This window comes from Bos indicus x Bos taurus, chromosome 3, assembly GCF_003369695.1.
Source record: "Bos indicus x Bos taurus breed Angus x Brahman F1 hybrid chromosome 3, Bos_hybrid_MaternalHap_v2.0, whole genome shotgun sequence".
Lineage (NCBI taxonomy): Eukaryota > Metazoa > Chordata > Mammalia > Artiodactyla > Bovidae > Bos > Bos indicus x Bos taurus.
The window spans coordinates 112,645,152-112,662,866 of record NC_040078.1 but is presented as its reverse complement, the minus strand read 5'-3'; the positions used below and the strand labels follow the sequence as shown (position 1 = coordinate 112,662,866).

General features: G+C 37.4%; 2 protein-coding genes across 6 annotated transcripts in view; one reads left to right on the top strand and one right to left on the bottom strand.

Moving 5' to 3' along the window:
• Positions 1–17,715, bottom strand: part of GIGYF2 (GRB10 interacting GYF protein 2) — a 129,373-nt gene that overhangs the window by 53,499 nt on the left and 58,159 nt on the right. For all 5 annotated transcript variants that reach the window (XM_027537934.1, XM_027537936.1, XM_027537937.1 and 2 more), the window contains one exon: positions 148–327. In XM_027537934.1, the coding sequence (XP_027393735.1) occupies positions 148–327 (180 nt within the window). The remainder of the gene's footprint in view (positions 1–147; positions 328–17,715) is intronic.
• Positions 5,731–17,192, top strand: KCNJ13 (potassium voltage-gated channel subfamily J member 13). Its single transcript, XM_027537939.1, has 3 exons — positions 5,731–9,907; positions 14,622–15,097; positions 16,296–17,192. The coding sequence occupies exons 2-3, from the start codon at positions 14,638–14,640 to the stop codon at positions 16,916–16,918; spliced, it is 1,083 nt and encodes a 360-aa protein (XP_027393740.1). The 5' UTR covers positions 5,731–9,907; positions 14,622–14,637; the 3' UTR covers positions 16,919–17,192.

Genomic DNA, 17,715 nt, shown 5'->3' with positions numbered 1-17,715 from the left:
TGTCAAATTTTTTTGTAGTAACAAGACTGAGTGTGACAACATAAATATGACTCCTCTCTTTTTTATCGGTTTAGGTTTTCTTAAAAATTTCTGCAAAATCCTCGCTTCCTTGGGTCCCTGCGTGCTTCTGCTCAACAGGGTTCTTACCAGGGCTGTGAGGCCGCCACCTTTCTCCATCCCTTCTCGATCCAGTTAGTCGCCAGCCTCCATCTTCATCTTCTCCATTCTGTTCCTCTCTGAAAATACGCCAATTTCCACTCTCTGATCGTATAAATTCATGCTTTCTTCCCACTGACACTGGTCCGCCTTCCTCAAAATTTGGTCTCCCTGCAAAGAAATTGAGTAACCGTAAGCCTCAGCCAGCGAGGATTTTGAAAACAGACTTAATTGCTCAAATCAAGCTTTTCTGCAAATACGTCCCTCTCAATGTTCAGGCAGTAGAAATAAAATATCTGTGGATATATGAGTATATTATTAGACACATTTCTTAAAGCTGAATGTTCAAAGACTGAGCAATTATTTTTTCAAACAGAAATAATATGTGCTTTTTTTTGTCATGCAATGAAAAGTAAATCAAGCATCCACTATACAAGATTCCCCAGAGTAAAACTACCATCAACAGTTTCTTATAAAGCCTTTCAAAAATTGACCATGGCTATACTTACGCATAGCCTACCCTGGTGGCTCAGAGGTTAAAGCGTCTGCCTGCAATGCGGGAGACCCAGGTTCGATCCCTGGGTCAGGAAGATCCCCTGGAGAAGGAAATGGCAACCCACTCCAGTATTCTTGCCTGGAGAATCCCATGGAGGGAAGAGCCTGGTAGGCTACAGTCTACAGGGTCGCAAAGAGTCGGACAGGATTGAGCTACTTCACTTCACCTTCATACTTACACATGTATACACAGATTCTTCATTCACATTCCCACGCTACCCTCAGACTGTTACATGGACTGCTTTGTACCCTTCCTATTTTCACCTGGCAATCCTCCCTTACCAGTATATCCTTTTTTTCCCCTAAGTCGTACAATACTTTTAACTATCTGATTTAGTAAATCAACGTATTTAATATCAACTTCTACCAGTGATTCTGTCCAAAGTATCGGTAAACTTCAACCTCTCTTTTATTCCAAACAGACTGTAAACTCAGAAATAGGAAGTATAAGCTACAACTCGTCATTTACTCTGGCACCAAGGACATTACAGGCATACAACAAATTGCTTTTGAACAAAATTCAAAGCTAAGTTATGTCTAACCGGATACAACTCAAGAGTTACATTAACAGTAAAAGAGAGACTGTTATACCTAGAAAACTAAATTGGTACTTTCAAAAGACAAGAGAAACTTAAACCATACAAACTTGTTAGTCACTGTAACTATACCACATGTGCTAACATATGTAATTCATAATGAACTATAGAAAATTTCACATTAAAGTATGTGGTTGACAATCTAAAACATACACTGGAATCCTCAGTTTATAAAAGTTACATGTTCTTTCAGTTATAATCTCAATTCTTTCCAATAAACTGTATTAAAGTGAAAAAAATTGTATATTTGAAAATGAGGGAATTCTGGTCATCCTCTTATATTCCATTTCACATGTATTAAAGAGTCCCTATCCTGTTTACCCAAATAGTTATTAGGTTGTTATCAAGTACTGGGTTGGCCAAAAAGTTCGTTTGGGTTGTTCTATTACACGATAAAATATCTTGGAATGGGAGGCAGATACAATTATTTGCTGGGCAAAATCTTATTACTATAGGCAGCCTCCAAGACAACTCTCAACAATCCCTGTCTTCTGATCTTTGTGTAATTACCTCACCTTAAGTGTGGGCTGGACTTACTGACTTGCTCCTAACAAACAGAATCCAGTAGACCTGATTGAGATGTCACTTCTGATACTGAGTTAAAAACTTCCATCTTGGATGCTCTCTCTGAGGGAATCCAGCAGCCCTGTTGTGAGGCAGCCATGTGAGAAGCCCACATGGCAGAGAACTAAGGCTTGCCAACAGCCTTGTGAGTGGGCATGGAAGTGGATCTGAGCCTTGAAATGACTGAAACCGCACAGAAGACCCAGGCCAGACCTAAGCTAAGAGATGGAGCTAAGCTGCTTCTTCCTGGCCCACAGAAACTGAGGGAATAAATGCTTGCTGTTTTCAGCCACTAAGTTTTGGAGTAACTTGTTACACGGCCGTAGTTAACAAAAACACTCATTTAACCGATTTAATCGTTGTAACAATCCTCAGTATTAGAAATTATTTTTCCAATTTTACAGCTGAGAATACTGAGGATCAAAAAGATAACCCATGGGAACTGTCCAAAATCACATACCACTGTTTAAATGAAGTAACTACAATTCTCATGTTAATCTTCTGACTCATTTAACAAATATTTATTGCACAGCAAGTACCAAGTTTTATGAGTTCAACTATAGGTGCTTTCCACATCTTCCCTTGGGTTAGAAAGGTTAGATGTTCCAAGCTATCCTGCTAAGAATAAGAAAGAACAAGACATTTTACAAAGCCCACATCTATTATATGACTTGATGAAAAATACAGCTATACATACAGAAGAAAAATTTAAAACAAAGAAATCCCTAATGTGTATAAACTGGTAAGCAATAGGAAATAACTTTTAACCCATGTAATCTTTCAGTCACAAGTAATACGTGCCAGGCACACTGGGAATACAAATACCTGATGGACAAGCTGATCAAAACACTCATTTCCATCTACTTTTACACTAAGGCTCTGAGAACCAATGGAGGCACCAAAATAAGTGCCACACCCTCCGCCCCCCAAAACACCCACTAATGACTATGCCAAACTCTTTTGACTGTGTGGATCACAATAAACTGGAAAATTCTGAAAGAGATGGAATACCAGACCACCTGACCTGCCTCTTGAGAAACCTGTATGCAGGTCAGGAAGCAACAGTTAGAACTGGACATGGAACAACAGACTGGTTCCAAATAGGAAGAGGAGGACGTCAAGGCTGTATATTGTCACCCTGCTTATTTAACTTATGTGCAGAGTACATCATGAGAAACGCTGGACTGGAAGAAACACAAGTTGGAATCAAGATTGCCGGGAGAAATATCGATAACCTCAGATATGCAGATGACACCACCCTTATGGCAGAAAGTGAAGAAGAACTAAAAAGCCTCTTGATGAAAGTGAAAGAAGAGAGTGAAAAAGTTGGTTTAAAGCTCAACATTCAGAAAATGAGGATCATGGCATCCAGTCCCATCACTTCATGGCAAATAGATGGGGAAACAGTGGAAACAGTGGCTGACTTTATTTTTCTGGGCTCCAAGATCACTGCAGATGGTGAATGCAGCCATGAAACTAAAAGATGCTTACTCCTTGGAAGGAAAGTTATGACCAACCTAGATGGCATATTAAAAAGCAGAGACATTACTTTGGCAACAAAGGTGCGTCTAATCAAGGTTATGGTTTTTCCAGTGGTCATGTATGCATGTGAGAGTTGGACTGTGAAGAAGGCTGAGCACCGAAGAATTGATGCTTTTGAACTGTGGTGTTGGAGAAGACTCTTGAGAGTCCCTTGGACTGTAAGGAGATCCAACCAGTCCATCCTAAAGGAGATCAGTCCTGGGCGTTCATTGGAAGGGCTGATGTTGAAGCTCAAACTCCAATACTTTGGCCACCTGATGTGAAGAGCTGACTCATTTGAAAAGACCCTGATGCTGGGAAAGATTGAGGGCAGGAGGAGAAGGGGACGATGGAGGATGAGATGGCTGGATGGCATCACCGACACAATGGACATGGGTTTGGGTGGACTTCAGGAGTTGGTGATGGACAGGGAGGCCTGGCATGCTGCGGTTCATGGGGTCACAAAGAGTCATACACAACTGAGCGACTGAACTTAACTGAAAGGCAAAATGCTTAACTGATCAAAAACTGGTTTTTGATTATTTTTTTCTAACAGATTTTGATTAATTTAGATCTAACAGATCTAACAGATTTTGATTAATTTTTTCTAACAGATGGTAAGTTGCAAAAAAAATATTAAAGATACTAAAAATAAAAATACCAATTCCTCAATCTTAGAAATAAAACTGTACGCACTTATGGCTAGCTTTTACATAACATTTTTAAAACGTAGTTTCAATCAGTATACCCACTATTTCAAAACCTACTTTTCATTTAAACAGCAACTATTTCTCTGTGATTATGTATCTTTGTTGTTGCTCAGTTGCTAGGTCATGCCCAACTTAATAATAATATGAATGGATATATACCAGGTTTATCCTGCTGCTGTTGCAAAACTGCTAGGTAATTCCCCACTGGACACTGACTTCATAACTAATTTATTGAGAACTAGATAACCTAGGAAGAGATATCTGTGTGATACGTGTTTTGCTTTTCTGAACCACGTCTTCTGAAAAAAACCTCGAAGAGTAAAATTACTAGGTCAAATGACAGACTTCATACAGTGACATACCTTTTTCTCCTCCTCAAAAAAAGGTGTAGGTTAAACCACCAGATCACTTAAGATGATCAAAGCTAAGCGCTGCTACCTCTTTGAAGCTTTTCTACATTAATGGTTGTAACACAGTATACTATGTGGCTTAAATATGAATTTCCAAATCAAAGATTTTTCTTATTATTTGCTGTTTTCAGCTGCCTGAATTTACATACACACTAGAGCATTACAGTGAGGGGGTACCTTGTTGTGGTTTTGATTTGAATTTCTCTAATAATTAGAGCCATTTAGCATGCTTCCACGTCCTACTGGACATTTCTATTTCTTCTTTGGAGAAATGTCTACTTAGATCTTCTGCCCATTTTTCTCTTAGGTTGTCTAGTTTTTGTTGCTAATTGTGTGAGCTGTTTGTATATTCTGGAAATTAAGTCCTTGTCACACTATTTGCAAAATATTTTCTCTCATTCTGTAGTGCGCCTGGCTTCCTTCACTGAACATTTCAGGAAATTCACCCACATCGTTAAAAAGAACAGAAGCTTGTTCTTTTGCACTGTGATACGGGATCTCATTGTATTACTCTACTACTGATTTTGGTTGTTTCTTTTTTTTTTTTTGCTATTATAAACTGTGCTGCGACAAACATTCTTGAATATGAAGTTTGGTAAGCATATGTTTGCATTTCTGTTGGTCTTCACCTAGGAGTGAAACTGCTGGCCATAAGGTATATTCAACTTAGTGCTAAGTACTACTGAGTATTTCCCCAAAGAAATAGTACTACTTTATCATTTTTTGTTTGTTTGTTTACTCAAACCTCTAGCACATTAAGATGAGGGCTTTCTCCAGGGACAAATACTGATACTAAAAACACAGGATTAAAACTAAAGAAGAGACTTAAGACACAACACTTACCCTCCTGGCCCACTGCCCAGGGGTACACACATAAAACAATGAGTTGACAGCTTGCACACTGACTAAATGTACTGAAATATCTCATACGACCCTCTTAGTTACCACAAGGGCTGAATCAAACTTGACCACCTCCATTATTCCTGTGAGGAAAGGGATACCCCTAGGGGATCTCTCACAGTCACACAGCTGTGCTATGTTGTACTTACTCAGTCGTGTCTGACCCTTTGAGACTCCATGGACTGTAGCCCACCAGGCTCCTATGTCCATGGGATTCTTCCAGACAGAATACTAGAGTGGGCTGCCTTGACCTCCTCCAGGGGAATCTTCCCAACCCAGGGATGGAACCCAGGTCTCCCACATTGCAGGTGGATTCGTTATCATCTGAGCTACCAGAGAAGCCCATCACCCAGCTGAGTAGTGACTAAAGCAGAAAGAGAACACAGATGTTCAAACTCCTAATCGAGGGTTTACTCACAAATTAAACCCATCAGAAGCAGCCAGAAATGCTGCAAAAACTAAAGCCGAAAGAGGAAGTTCTAGGATCTAAGTCTAAAGTACTCTTAAAAAAAAAAATAGACATGCACAGAAAAGCTTGGGGCTAGAGACTGCCAAGATTCCTAAAGGGAACTAAATTTGTTAATCTTCCAGCAGACAAACGACGTCAAATGTGTACCCCTAAAACAATGTTAAGATCAACTTATATATTAACAATATAACAATTTTACTTGAAATAATTATTTTGAGGGGGAAAAAAAACTAAGTACCATCTAATAAAATACACATTTCCAAAGCTACCCCATATGCAAAGAATTGCTCTAAAACATGAAAATAAATCCTTTACAACCTAAATGATTATACCAGATTTATATTTGTGTAAATCTGGGTGGGAAGTGGGGGAGGGGGTTCCAACGAGAACGTCAACTCTATAATGAGTTAAATAAATACATTTGTGTATTACTGATACAATTAAATGATAATGTTGTTCACGGGCAACTCAAAAGACAGTATCTACCAAAGTTCCTTTAAGGTCTAAAAATTATAGGGCTCCCCAGTGACCAGGGCTAAAATGAATGAGGGACACCCACATGGCCTTTCTCAGCACTTAAGTCTTTCTCCTTCTGTAACATCTGTAATATGACAAAGCTGAGTAACCAAATGTTTCAGCTGACTTTTAAAAAAATGTTAACAGATTAACTTGTAAACAAGATGATTAAAAGTAAACATAATTAAATAACTTAAAAATTAATGCCTGAACCAAATATTCCTAACCACAGCCAATAAGAGAGATTGGGGGTACTGAATCCTTAAACTGGAAGTACACAGCATGCGGGCATGCCTTTGTCTTTTTTCAGGGAAAAGGGTCTAGTGTTTCTGCCAGAGTCTCAAAGGTATCTATGACCCCTAAAAGGTAAAGAAATACAAGTGGCATTCAATATGGCAAACATAACAGTTTTATGAGCAAACTGTACTACCTGTAAAAACTGTATATTTTATATTCATACATCTTCAAGATATACAGAAAGTGCTAAAATACAATGTACTACATATATAAATACTTTCCCCGTTGGCAGTAGACAGTTGGTTGTTTCTGCCTTAATGTATTAAGTCTAAACAGGACTCTTCTAAAAATAATATAAAATTAAAATGCAATATTGGTTTTAGTCTGGTCTAATTGAGTAGACTTCCTAAGGAGAAAGAGCAGTAAAAGGGCACCTGTGTGCATGTTTGACTTGCAGCCAGAAATGGTGTTTATGGAAAACTTCAGATGGAGCAAAAGGGCACTCAGCCAACAAAATCTACAGCTGTGAGACTTGGAACTTACAAGTGCCCAAACTCCAAAAGCAAAAGTGGAATTATGGGACGGACTTTGAAGATTGTTTATGTGCAAATTTTTCTAACAAGTAACTTTGTATTCCTCTATTCAGATACAGATTCTTTGATTAACACTAAAAATATTTCCTAATACCGAAAAAACAGTGAAAGGGAATCCCATCCAGGTACTGGTATTTTCTTTTCCCCCTCAATTGTAAACAAAACTCAGGGTAACCAGGATGGAGTAGTTTTAAGTCTATATCCAGAGATTTGCAATTTTTCTCCCATCCTAACCCCTGAGGAGGATCATAATCTGCTCCAGTGGTAACACGGTCCTGCAAACACTGCAGTTCCCAGTTGGAAGAGAGATGGAGGGGCTGCAGTATATGAGACTCTGAAAAAGACCTCATGTGGTCTGAATACACCCCACAGTCCTATAACCCTTGAGCTCAGTCATCTGCTAGTATATACCCAGACGCTGCCTGAAATCTCTGGGGAAGATGATCAGCAGTGGGCTTCAATGCAGAACTGGAAAGAGACCAGGCCTCTTCTAAAGAAAGCGAAGTACACTATGGAAGAAAGAGCACTGGGGACCATGGCTAAAGTTTAAAACTTGTGAAATGACATATGTACACAGGCAAGACATTGCACTACAACTAAAGATTTTGTTGCTTGCAGGTTCAATGTGGTACAAATATGGGTTATATACTGGAATGGTTTAGCCAGAAAGCAAAGCCAACATTTTCGGGATACAGAATTGAATTTATTTAATAAAGAATAATGTACCTGATCTTGGTATCTTTCTTAATCATTATAATTTGCAGGGAAAAAAATTCAATGTTCCTTTATAGAATGTTTTAGCGCCATCTCCAATTTAAATCACTAGTTCTGTTTCAACAGGAGGGCCCACTTACTTTTGGGTGAAGTTGGTCTAATATCAGTATCAGTATCAGTTTCAACTCAGCTAACCTCATTTCAGTGCTATTAAATTCAAACACCAATGAATTTAACTGCTCAGGCTATTATAAGGGGAGTGCTAAGCCCCTGAGGAAGCACTCCTGAACAGGTCTACGACTTCCATTCAGTTAGCAATTAAGAATCACTGTTTACAGACGACAGCCAACTTTCAAAGTGCAAAATGCAGAAACCAGAACACTTATTTGAGATGTTTCTTTCTTGACAATCATCTTGTAAATCATTTGTCTCAATATATTACGGAAAGAGGCTTCTAATTTTGGTAAAATCTTTATTATTTTGCTTATTATACCATCTGTTCAAGACACATGGCAGATGCACTTTCAATACCTCTTTATGAAAGGCAGAATCGCACTGTATTAGCTCTGGTTTCCCTCTGCAACCACAAGCCATTACCTGGCAATCGATACGAAGCGTAATTCCTACCAGAACATACAGAGAAGGCGCATCACATCACAAGTCTCTGCTTGATGCTTTTACCTTCTCTAGTTCTGAAGGTCAAAGTTTCCAGTGCTGTGTCTGAACTTGTGCTGAAATGCTTGGCATTAATAAAACAAAGACGGAATTAATGTATTTTTTTAATTGTGGTGGGGGAAAGGAGGAGGAATCTACAAAGGCGGATTTCACCTTCTAAGTAGCATTATATTGGTCTACATTAATAATTTCCCCAGCAGGCTATCCATGACTTCACTTTGAACAATTGCAGCCTTTGTACCTCAGATCCCCTTACACGTGACATTCAATCAAAGTTTTAAAATGAGCAGCTAACGGAGGTGGAGAAAAGTGTTGCTCAGTAAGGCATTATACAAAGCCATCCCACAGCTCATTTGGAGGTTGCTGAATGCTGGATCATAGACATTTCCCAGCTAAACATTATATTTAGACATTAAGTTTAATTTTCTGTACAGTGAACACTGTATTTATTACATGTCATCATACTTTTTCTTAAGTCATGCTTCAATGATCACTGAAGCATGATTTAAGAAACTTTTTCAGTTCTTTTACATCAGTGTGTTTTTAAAGATAAATGCAAGGAACCAACAATTAAATGTATTTTTATTCAAGCTCTCTGTACACAGCCATAAAAAAATAAAAAAGTCTGCCTCCTTACCACCCCCCACAAAAGATTTCAGGTAACGGAATTAACCTATTACTAGTTCCAGAATTAACGTTAGTCATTCTGATGAGATGGGATATGAAAAGAATACTAATAAAATCAATTCGTTAACTTATACCTTAAAGTCCTTATCCAAGGAAATGTTCCCCAAAGAAACGGAGGAAAAAAAGATTAGTAAAGGAAACATCTCACACTTCAACATGCTATATAAGGAAAGACGGCTGAAAGGAAATCTTGCAGGGAATTTTATCCCTTTGAACTTTTAAATAAACTCTTAAGTAAGATTATGCAAACTTACTAAAGACCGGTCCTGATTAGAGGGAAAAAATGCACCCCTTCTCCAAGTCAGTTCTGGAGGCTTTCTCCAGAGTTGTGTTGAGTAAAGAAAGACCTCCTAACAAACCAGCATTCTTTTCCACATGATCAGAGCTAATTGGCCCCCCTGCAGACCAAGTGACCAATCACATCAGCTTCAGCTTGAAACCAGCCCCCACGACATTAAAAACAGAGGAATGTGAACTGTAAACCCAGTCCAAGAAGAGAACCTACAAACTGGACTTGTAGATTAAAATTACCTTATCAAAAAGACAGACTGAAAGTTTCCTCAAGACCTGCCTCTGTACATAGGCTGACCCAGCAAAAGAACTGGTGAGTACCTGCGATAATACTCAATCCTATTTCTTTCCTTAAGGGAAACAAGAGGAAAAAACTGACTGACAAATAGGGGCAGAACTAGATATTGCCAATAGTTTAAAACAAAGACATTACCTATAGGGTTATACATTCCTTATTCTTTTTCCTTAATTTTAGGAACAGAGTAACAGTCTTATTGAAAGCATTATTGAAAATTTTCTTCTTTTACTAAATGTGTACTAATTCTGCATTATAATACAGAAATGAGAAAAGAGAAATCCTAGAAAAAATTCAGTGGCTTTCAAAAAAAACAAACATATCTTTTTCTTCTGGACAGGATTAAAGAAACCAAAAATGAGCATTAAAAAAAAAAAAAGGCAAAAATAAATTTGTTTTTATCTTTTTAACCCATAGGAAAAATAACGAGTATCCTAATTTCTTTTTAAGCATGAAATTACTGCTGAAATTATGTACTTTTACAAATAAGAAATTAAAATATAAAAGAACCTCTGAGCTTATATAACTAGAATTAGAACTCACACTGTTTGTCCCAATTATGGGAGGGCAGGAGAGATGATTAGGACTCTCTCTACAGTCTTGAAAGTGTTTCCACCAGAAGTGAGCAAATATATGGTAATACTTTAATCACGTAACAACTATAGTTACTTATAACTAACTGTTTAATATGAGCTGCACTACCGCATTACAACACGACAATAAAAGACATAATTTTGAGTGCTACAACCTAATGAGTAGAATGAGTTCATTATTTTGATGACCAATGAAGCAGCCAAAATATCATTTTTATAAAGTACAATTTTTTTCCATCAAATGATTTATATGTGGGCAAATATTTTTTGGCCCACACAGAGAAATACAAGGAAACCATACTGAGCTTCTATTCTGTGTTCTACTGGGACCAATTTACAAGAATCACATAAATACAGACTAAGACGAAAACATTCAAAAAGCACTTGTGTGCCTGTAGGGATATAAAAATTACCTTGAAATACAGTAGCATAATGTCTGTCCATCAAACACTTTTAAATTTGATGGAAAGAAAATCTACATGTATTAGGCAACAATAATTTAATGCTTTAAATGTCATATGAGTAGATGTAAAATCATATAGAAAACAATCATACAAGAAACCTGTAAGAGTTGAGGGAAATGGTAGTAAGTTTACAAACATGTAGGACTTTAAAGGGGCATGTTATTTAATTCCCTCTTTTCTTTCTCTCTTTAATGTAAGGAAACCTGGCCAAGGGGATTGGCTGGCTTGCCCAAACTGACACAGCTATGTAACTAACAGAGCCAGAACCCTGTCAGCTACATTTCCCACCCTGTCTTCGTTATGCTAAACCACACTGACTACCCAAGTCCAAAGAACGGAATTATTCAGGGTAATCTGTTAAGTGGGGATCAAAATCTTACTTCTCTCAACTACTCTACTTTCCAACACCATCTAAACAAGATCTAGGATGGTTTTATATATAAAAAGGATAATGAGCCACTGTTTTGATATTAGCCTTCTGTTCAAAGGCTTTTCCTTGTATTTATTCAGTTGCAAGAGGAAAAAAAAATTGAAAAAACCTAGAACAAGACTGCTACAAAATTTGTAAGGAAGAAGCTACAATCCTGAAAAAAGGCCCAAATTAGAACAATTAATTTTATTAGCTATAGTGTGTATACAAAGGCTATCTCGTCAGGTAATGAATTTTATAACTTAATGAAGCAGGCTGAAATCAAGAAGAATCATGGACCTTCCCCCTCACAAATTACTGTGACACAATAAACAATCAGTGATTCCGTAAGTGGAACACCACTAGTGTACAGGTCGACAATGGGCATCTGCCAAAATAGGCAGAAAGCAAGAAACAATAAAGGTCAAAGACACGGACAATGCAAAACCACATAGCAGTTCATCAGCTTGCTGCAGGCAGCCAATTACCCTTTATTGCTATATCCTTCAAGTGTCAGAATGTCTTTTCTTTCATAAAATTACGATGAAAGTAGTAATTTTTAAAATTATTTTCTTATCTGGTAAATTACAAATTTGGCAATGTTTTATAAGAACTGTCTTCTGAACATTTTAACTCTACTGTTCTGCAGAACCCAAGACTAGACTGTAATAATTCTGATTTTACTAATCTTCAAACTATGCAAGATGTCTTTCTTAATTGAAAATATATTTCTTGTCTATAAATCACAGGTCTTAGCCTAAGCATTTTTGAAGAATACTCAGTAGGGTTCTTGGACAAACTAGTCAAATGAGCACTGTGTTATTCACAAAGGCTAATAACTAGGTCAAAATGTCTATTTTTGAGGCAATATAGCACTGACTCTGGTCTACTGAGCAGAAATTCACTACCACTTACTGCTTTTATGATCTTAGGAAACGTACTGTGCCTCAGCTTCATTACCTATAAAATGTCATTAATAATGGTACTTATTGGTATGAAAGTTAAGAAACATTGGGCTTCCCAGGTGACTCAGTACTAAAGAACCTGCCTGCCAATGCAGGAGATGTAAGAGACACTGGTTCGATCCCTGGGTCAGGAAGATCCCCTGGAGGAGGAAATGGTAACCCATTCCAGTATTTTTGCCTAAAGAATCCCATTGACAGAGGAGCCTGGCGGGCAACAGTCCATGAGATCACCAAGTGTCAGACATGACCAAGCACGCAGGCACGCATAAGAAACAATATTAATACCAATAAAGTGACAAATAGCCCAAGAAGTTACTCTGTTATTCTGTGAAGCTATTGGCTTCACATGAGTCAATATATGTGAAGTGTCTGGTATGATTCCTGGCACATAATCAACAATGTGTATTAGCTAGTCCAATTAATCATTATTGACGTAAAAATCATGCATAAAGCTAACAATGATTTAAAATGGATACTTGAGACATTTATGGGGACAGGAAGAACATCTACTAAAGGTGCTAAAAATTAGGCTGTCAAAGACTGTCTTGTGAATGCAGTATCAATTATCTTGAGAAGACTTTTATCTCGCCAAACTCTCTAAATTAGGCAGCTTCTTGGAGTTTAAAAAAAAAAAACAACAACAACTGTAAAGTTAGCCAAACTTGGAAAACAATCCATACGCCCTGTGAAAATTTTGACCCTCAGTGATCTCACCTGAAAAATGGGATATGGATGTCTATCTTGCTGAGATTCCAAAGAATTAGAGACAATGCAATATGAAATATTTATATTTTGTTATTATTATAATTTACAAAAGAGAGGAGATCAGGTCTTCTAAAACATCAAAAAAATCTAATAAAATGAGTCATTAAATAGTGTGCCAAGAAAAAAAATAAACACTAAATAAAACGATAATGACAACTTGTTAGGATAATAAATTACAAGACATTAAGGCCCTAAGATTTTTTAAATTTATAATATGAAACTGAAATGACCATCTAATCTAAAGAAATTTAACAGTCAACCCAGTGTTCCATCAGCAACTCAAATCTAAAGAAAATATAAGAGAATGTCTCTAATATCAGCAATAAATATTAAATCAGCCTTGCCTAGCTCCACACGCCTCCAGTTACCTTCTTAAACATTGCTGTTATTCAAAAGGGACGAAGGTGATACACAACACTTCCAAGGGTATCTACTTCTGAAGGAAGAAGCCTCAAAAAAGAGAGTCACATACAAACGCCAAGTACTGGACTGAGGCAGAGAAGAAAGGCGCACCCAAGGGAAGCTAAGTTGCATCTCCCGTTCTGTTCCTGGCTGCCTCTGCCTAAGTCCTCTGCACCTCTGTGGTATGCAAGGATGGTCACATGGAAAGCACATGTTAGATTTCTATGCACCACACACAGAAAACAAAAACACAGCTGAAAACTGACTACAGCTAAAAGCTAGTTTTACTAATATGTTTTAAAAACTGTCATTTGATGCCTTAATGATTATTTTAGTTCATTGAACTTGAAGCTTTTTCTATGGGTTCATTTATTTCCAAAATTAATATTACCTTGGAATCTCTACCTGGAGTTTCTTATTTTGGGTAGAGAGAAAATTATTTACTATCTAGTCAGAATCTAGAATATTCATAAGGGTGGCAATCCACCAGCCACAGAAGGAAAGCCTCCATGAAAATGGCCACAAAGTAACAAAAACAAATAAAATCTAATTATAAAACTTTAAATAGGCTAATTATAAAACATACAGTAGAACTACAGATCTCTAAAAGCTTAATCTTACCCTAGCACTAAGTTTGGCTTCAAAACATTTTCAGTCAGCTAAACACTACACTTCTAAATGATTTCTATTTTAAAAAGGAACAGATATTTAACATTCCTTTTCATTATTCAGTTATAAGCTAGTAATTAATTATGAAAAGCTATTTACACATAACATTTAGTCAAATCAATACATACTTGAAGCCTAGACTTGTGCAAGAAAAATAAAAAAGTGTCAAAAAAGATACGAATGGTAACCCCAGCCCTCAGAAATTTTTTAAAATCCCAAACAATACTTTAACAGTCCTTGAAGGAACCAGTAAGAGATACCTCAAGGCAAATCATGATTAGCTGTCCAACGAATGACTGAGTAAATGCTCCCTTATGTGAAAACAGAAAGAGCTATCAGACTGGGAAAGCCTGCCTGGTAGTCGAGGAAGCATTTAAAAAAAAAATTTGCAAAACTAAGTCTCAAGATTTAAATAATATTAACTATGAAACAGTTTAGGGTTTACTAATGCACTCTCGATTTCAGAGCATTACAGCCTGAGATGGATGGCAGTCACTGCAAAGTTATTGCTCCTCTCCTGACTGAGAGACACCAGAGGATGGTTACCAAGGATGGTCACAGCACGCTTCAAATGGATGGCGCTCAAACAGGCCTTGCGTATCTTCGAGACGCTTGGGGAATCCTAATGGACATGCGCTGGCGCTGGATGATGCTGGTTTTCTCCGCCTCTTTTGTTATCCACTGGCTTGTCTTTGCAGTGCTCTGGTATATTCTAGCTGAGATGAATGGTGACCTGGGACTAGATCATGACGCCCCACCTGAAAACCACACTATCTGCGTCAAGTACATCACCAGTTTCACAGCAGCATTCTCCTTCTCCCTGGAGACACAGCTCACAATTGGTTACGGCACAATGTTCCCCAGTGGTGACTGTCCAAGTGCAATCGCCCTCCTTGCCATACAAATGCTCCTAGGCCTCATGCTAGAGGCTTTTATCACAGGTAATTGTTTTTGTTCTTTAAAAAAGCATAGGAATGTTTTGGAATGGGTATAGTCAGTTATAAGCAATCGTATTCCAGAATAATTTATTTGCATTATTGACAAGTAATGCCTGAGACTAGAAAAGTGTCTTGGGTCAAACAATAGGACAAATTTTTAAAAATTTGACTCTATATTTAAATTTTAAATTTATATTTAAATTTTAAGAAAAAAGGGATTATTATGACAGTAGCCAGAAACATATGAACAAAAAAATCTAAAAGGAATTTTTCAAAGGAGCTAAATATTTTCTTGAATAAGTGAATAAATGTGTTCAATGCATATTATGACAGTCATTTTACCTAACAGAGGAATTTGATTTTTTTGTTGTTGTTAACCTTTACTGGGCTAGAATTTTCTCCTGAATTCATCTTTTCAACATTTATGCAATACTAGTGAGCCCAGAGTACCACAGTCAGTACTGCATGATAAAGAACAAGAATATACATCCTTAGCAAGAAGAAAAAAAAATATATACATTTGGCTTCCTTTTTATGTATTTTACTTTAATGCATTTAAAGCATAATTTTGATAAGAGGTCCATAGACCTCACCAGCCTGCCAACATCTGAGGCACAGTAGTAGTTAAGAAACCCTGATCTAGAGTTGGGGGGGGCGGTGGTGGGGAGGAGGATGCACTTGAAGCATACACTCAAATCACCTGAGAGCCAGAGCCTTTTTAAAAGAAAAAAGGCTTTGTATAAATTTCAAAGTTAAAAGTTCTTCAATGGACCACTTATTCTACTGGTCCCTTCCCTACCCCAAATCATTCTACTTATGAATCTAATCTCTATTTCAACTTGAAGTAATCTGGTGGCAGCTAAATTGCATTTATTTTCTGTTACCTTTATTTAAAAGCAGGGGTAGGAATATAGGCAATGACCACTCTCTGACCTCGTAACAAACTTAAAGTTTTACATTTCTACATGACAAACGAATTTTCCTTATCCATTTTGAAACCAGTTTTAAAATAAGAATTTATGTACTGTTTTGAAAAACGCTTCAGGCTAATGAGAAATTATCAGTAAGTTGAATTCCTAAATTATTTGGCAGGCACGACACTAAGAAATGTATAACAATTTGCTAGATCCTTGTCATTCAGAAAAGGTAACGACATTTCTAGTGTTCGTTCTAAAAAAAAATTCAATGGTTTCTAATTTAGGTGCCTTTGTGGCGAAGATTGCCCGGCCAAAAAATCGAGCTTTCTCAATTCGCTTTACTGACTTAGCAGTAGTAGCTCACATAGATGGCAAACCTAATCTCATTTTCCAAGTGGCCAACACTCGACCTAGCCCTCTAACCAATGTTCGGGTCTCAGCTGTGCTCTATCAGGAACGAGAGAACGGCAAACTCTACCAGACCAGTGTGGACTTTCACCTTGATGGCATCAGTTCCGAGGAGTGTCCATTCTTTATCTTTCCACTCACCTACTACCACTCTATTATACCATCAAGTCCTCTGGCTACTCTGCTCCAGCATGAAAATCCTCCCCACTTTGAATTAGTTGTGTTCCTTTCAGCAATGCAGGAAGGCACTGGAGAAACGTGCCAGAGGAGGACATCCTACCTGCCCTCCGAGATCATGTTGCATCACTGTTTTGCATCTCTGTTGGCCCGAGGCTCCAAAGGTGAATATCAAATCAAGATGGAGAATTTTGACAAGACTACTCCTGAATTTCAAACTCCTCTGGTCTCCAAGAGCCCAAACAGGACTGACCTGGATATCCACATCAACGGACAAAGCATTGACAATTTTCAGATCTCTGAAACAGGACTGACAGAGTAAGAAGTATCTATTTTAGCACCCTATTTTCTAATGTATTAAATACACTCAGCCAGTTATGCAGCTATTTTTCCTTCATCGTATCTCATGTTTTCTTTTTCCAATGCTGATTACATCTTTCTGATTACATCATGGTGATCAAGCCTCCACCTGTTAAAAAATTGGCTGAGCTAACAATACATGTTGTGGAAATATAACATTATACAAAGTTTCTCTCTGTGGTTATCTGCTGAAATCAATGAATGTGAAAGTAACAGATTATGTATAACAACAGAAATGCTGTTGGTGAGTTTGTATGAATGTGGTATGATACCATTAATGAAGGTAAAAGGGACACACTTCACACAGCTGAACTCTAGGTAAATCAGTCATAAATTTTTCATTTTCATCTGCCAGTTGGAGCAACAGTCTAGTTTCAAACCTAGCTCCCTAGGTAGAATGATGATTTCATAATATTTAGTGAAAATCCTTTCAAAACTGCTACTTTTTTCAAGACAACAAAGATCATTCCTTTGGTTCTTTATAAAACCAAACTGGGGTAAATATTACCCCCTTAATTTTTAACAGCTAAGAACAAATATTCACAAGAAAACAGCAAAAAATAGATTTAACCATAACTGTAAAATCATTTGGGCATGACACTCAAACACACTCACATATTCATGTATTTGTGGCAGAAAGTGATCAGAGCAAGTAAAATAAGCACTAGCCTGATGGAAACTGCAGGGTGGTATTAGGCAAAGAGATGCAAAATTTTATCTACTTTAAAGCTATTGTGTACATTAATCAAATAGTGATTT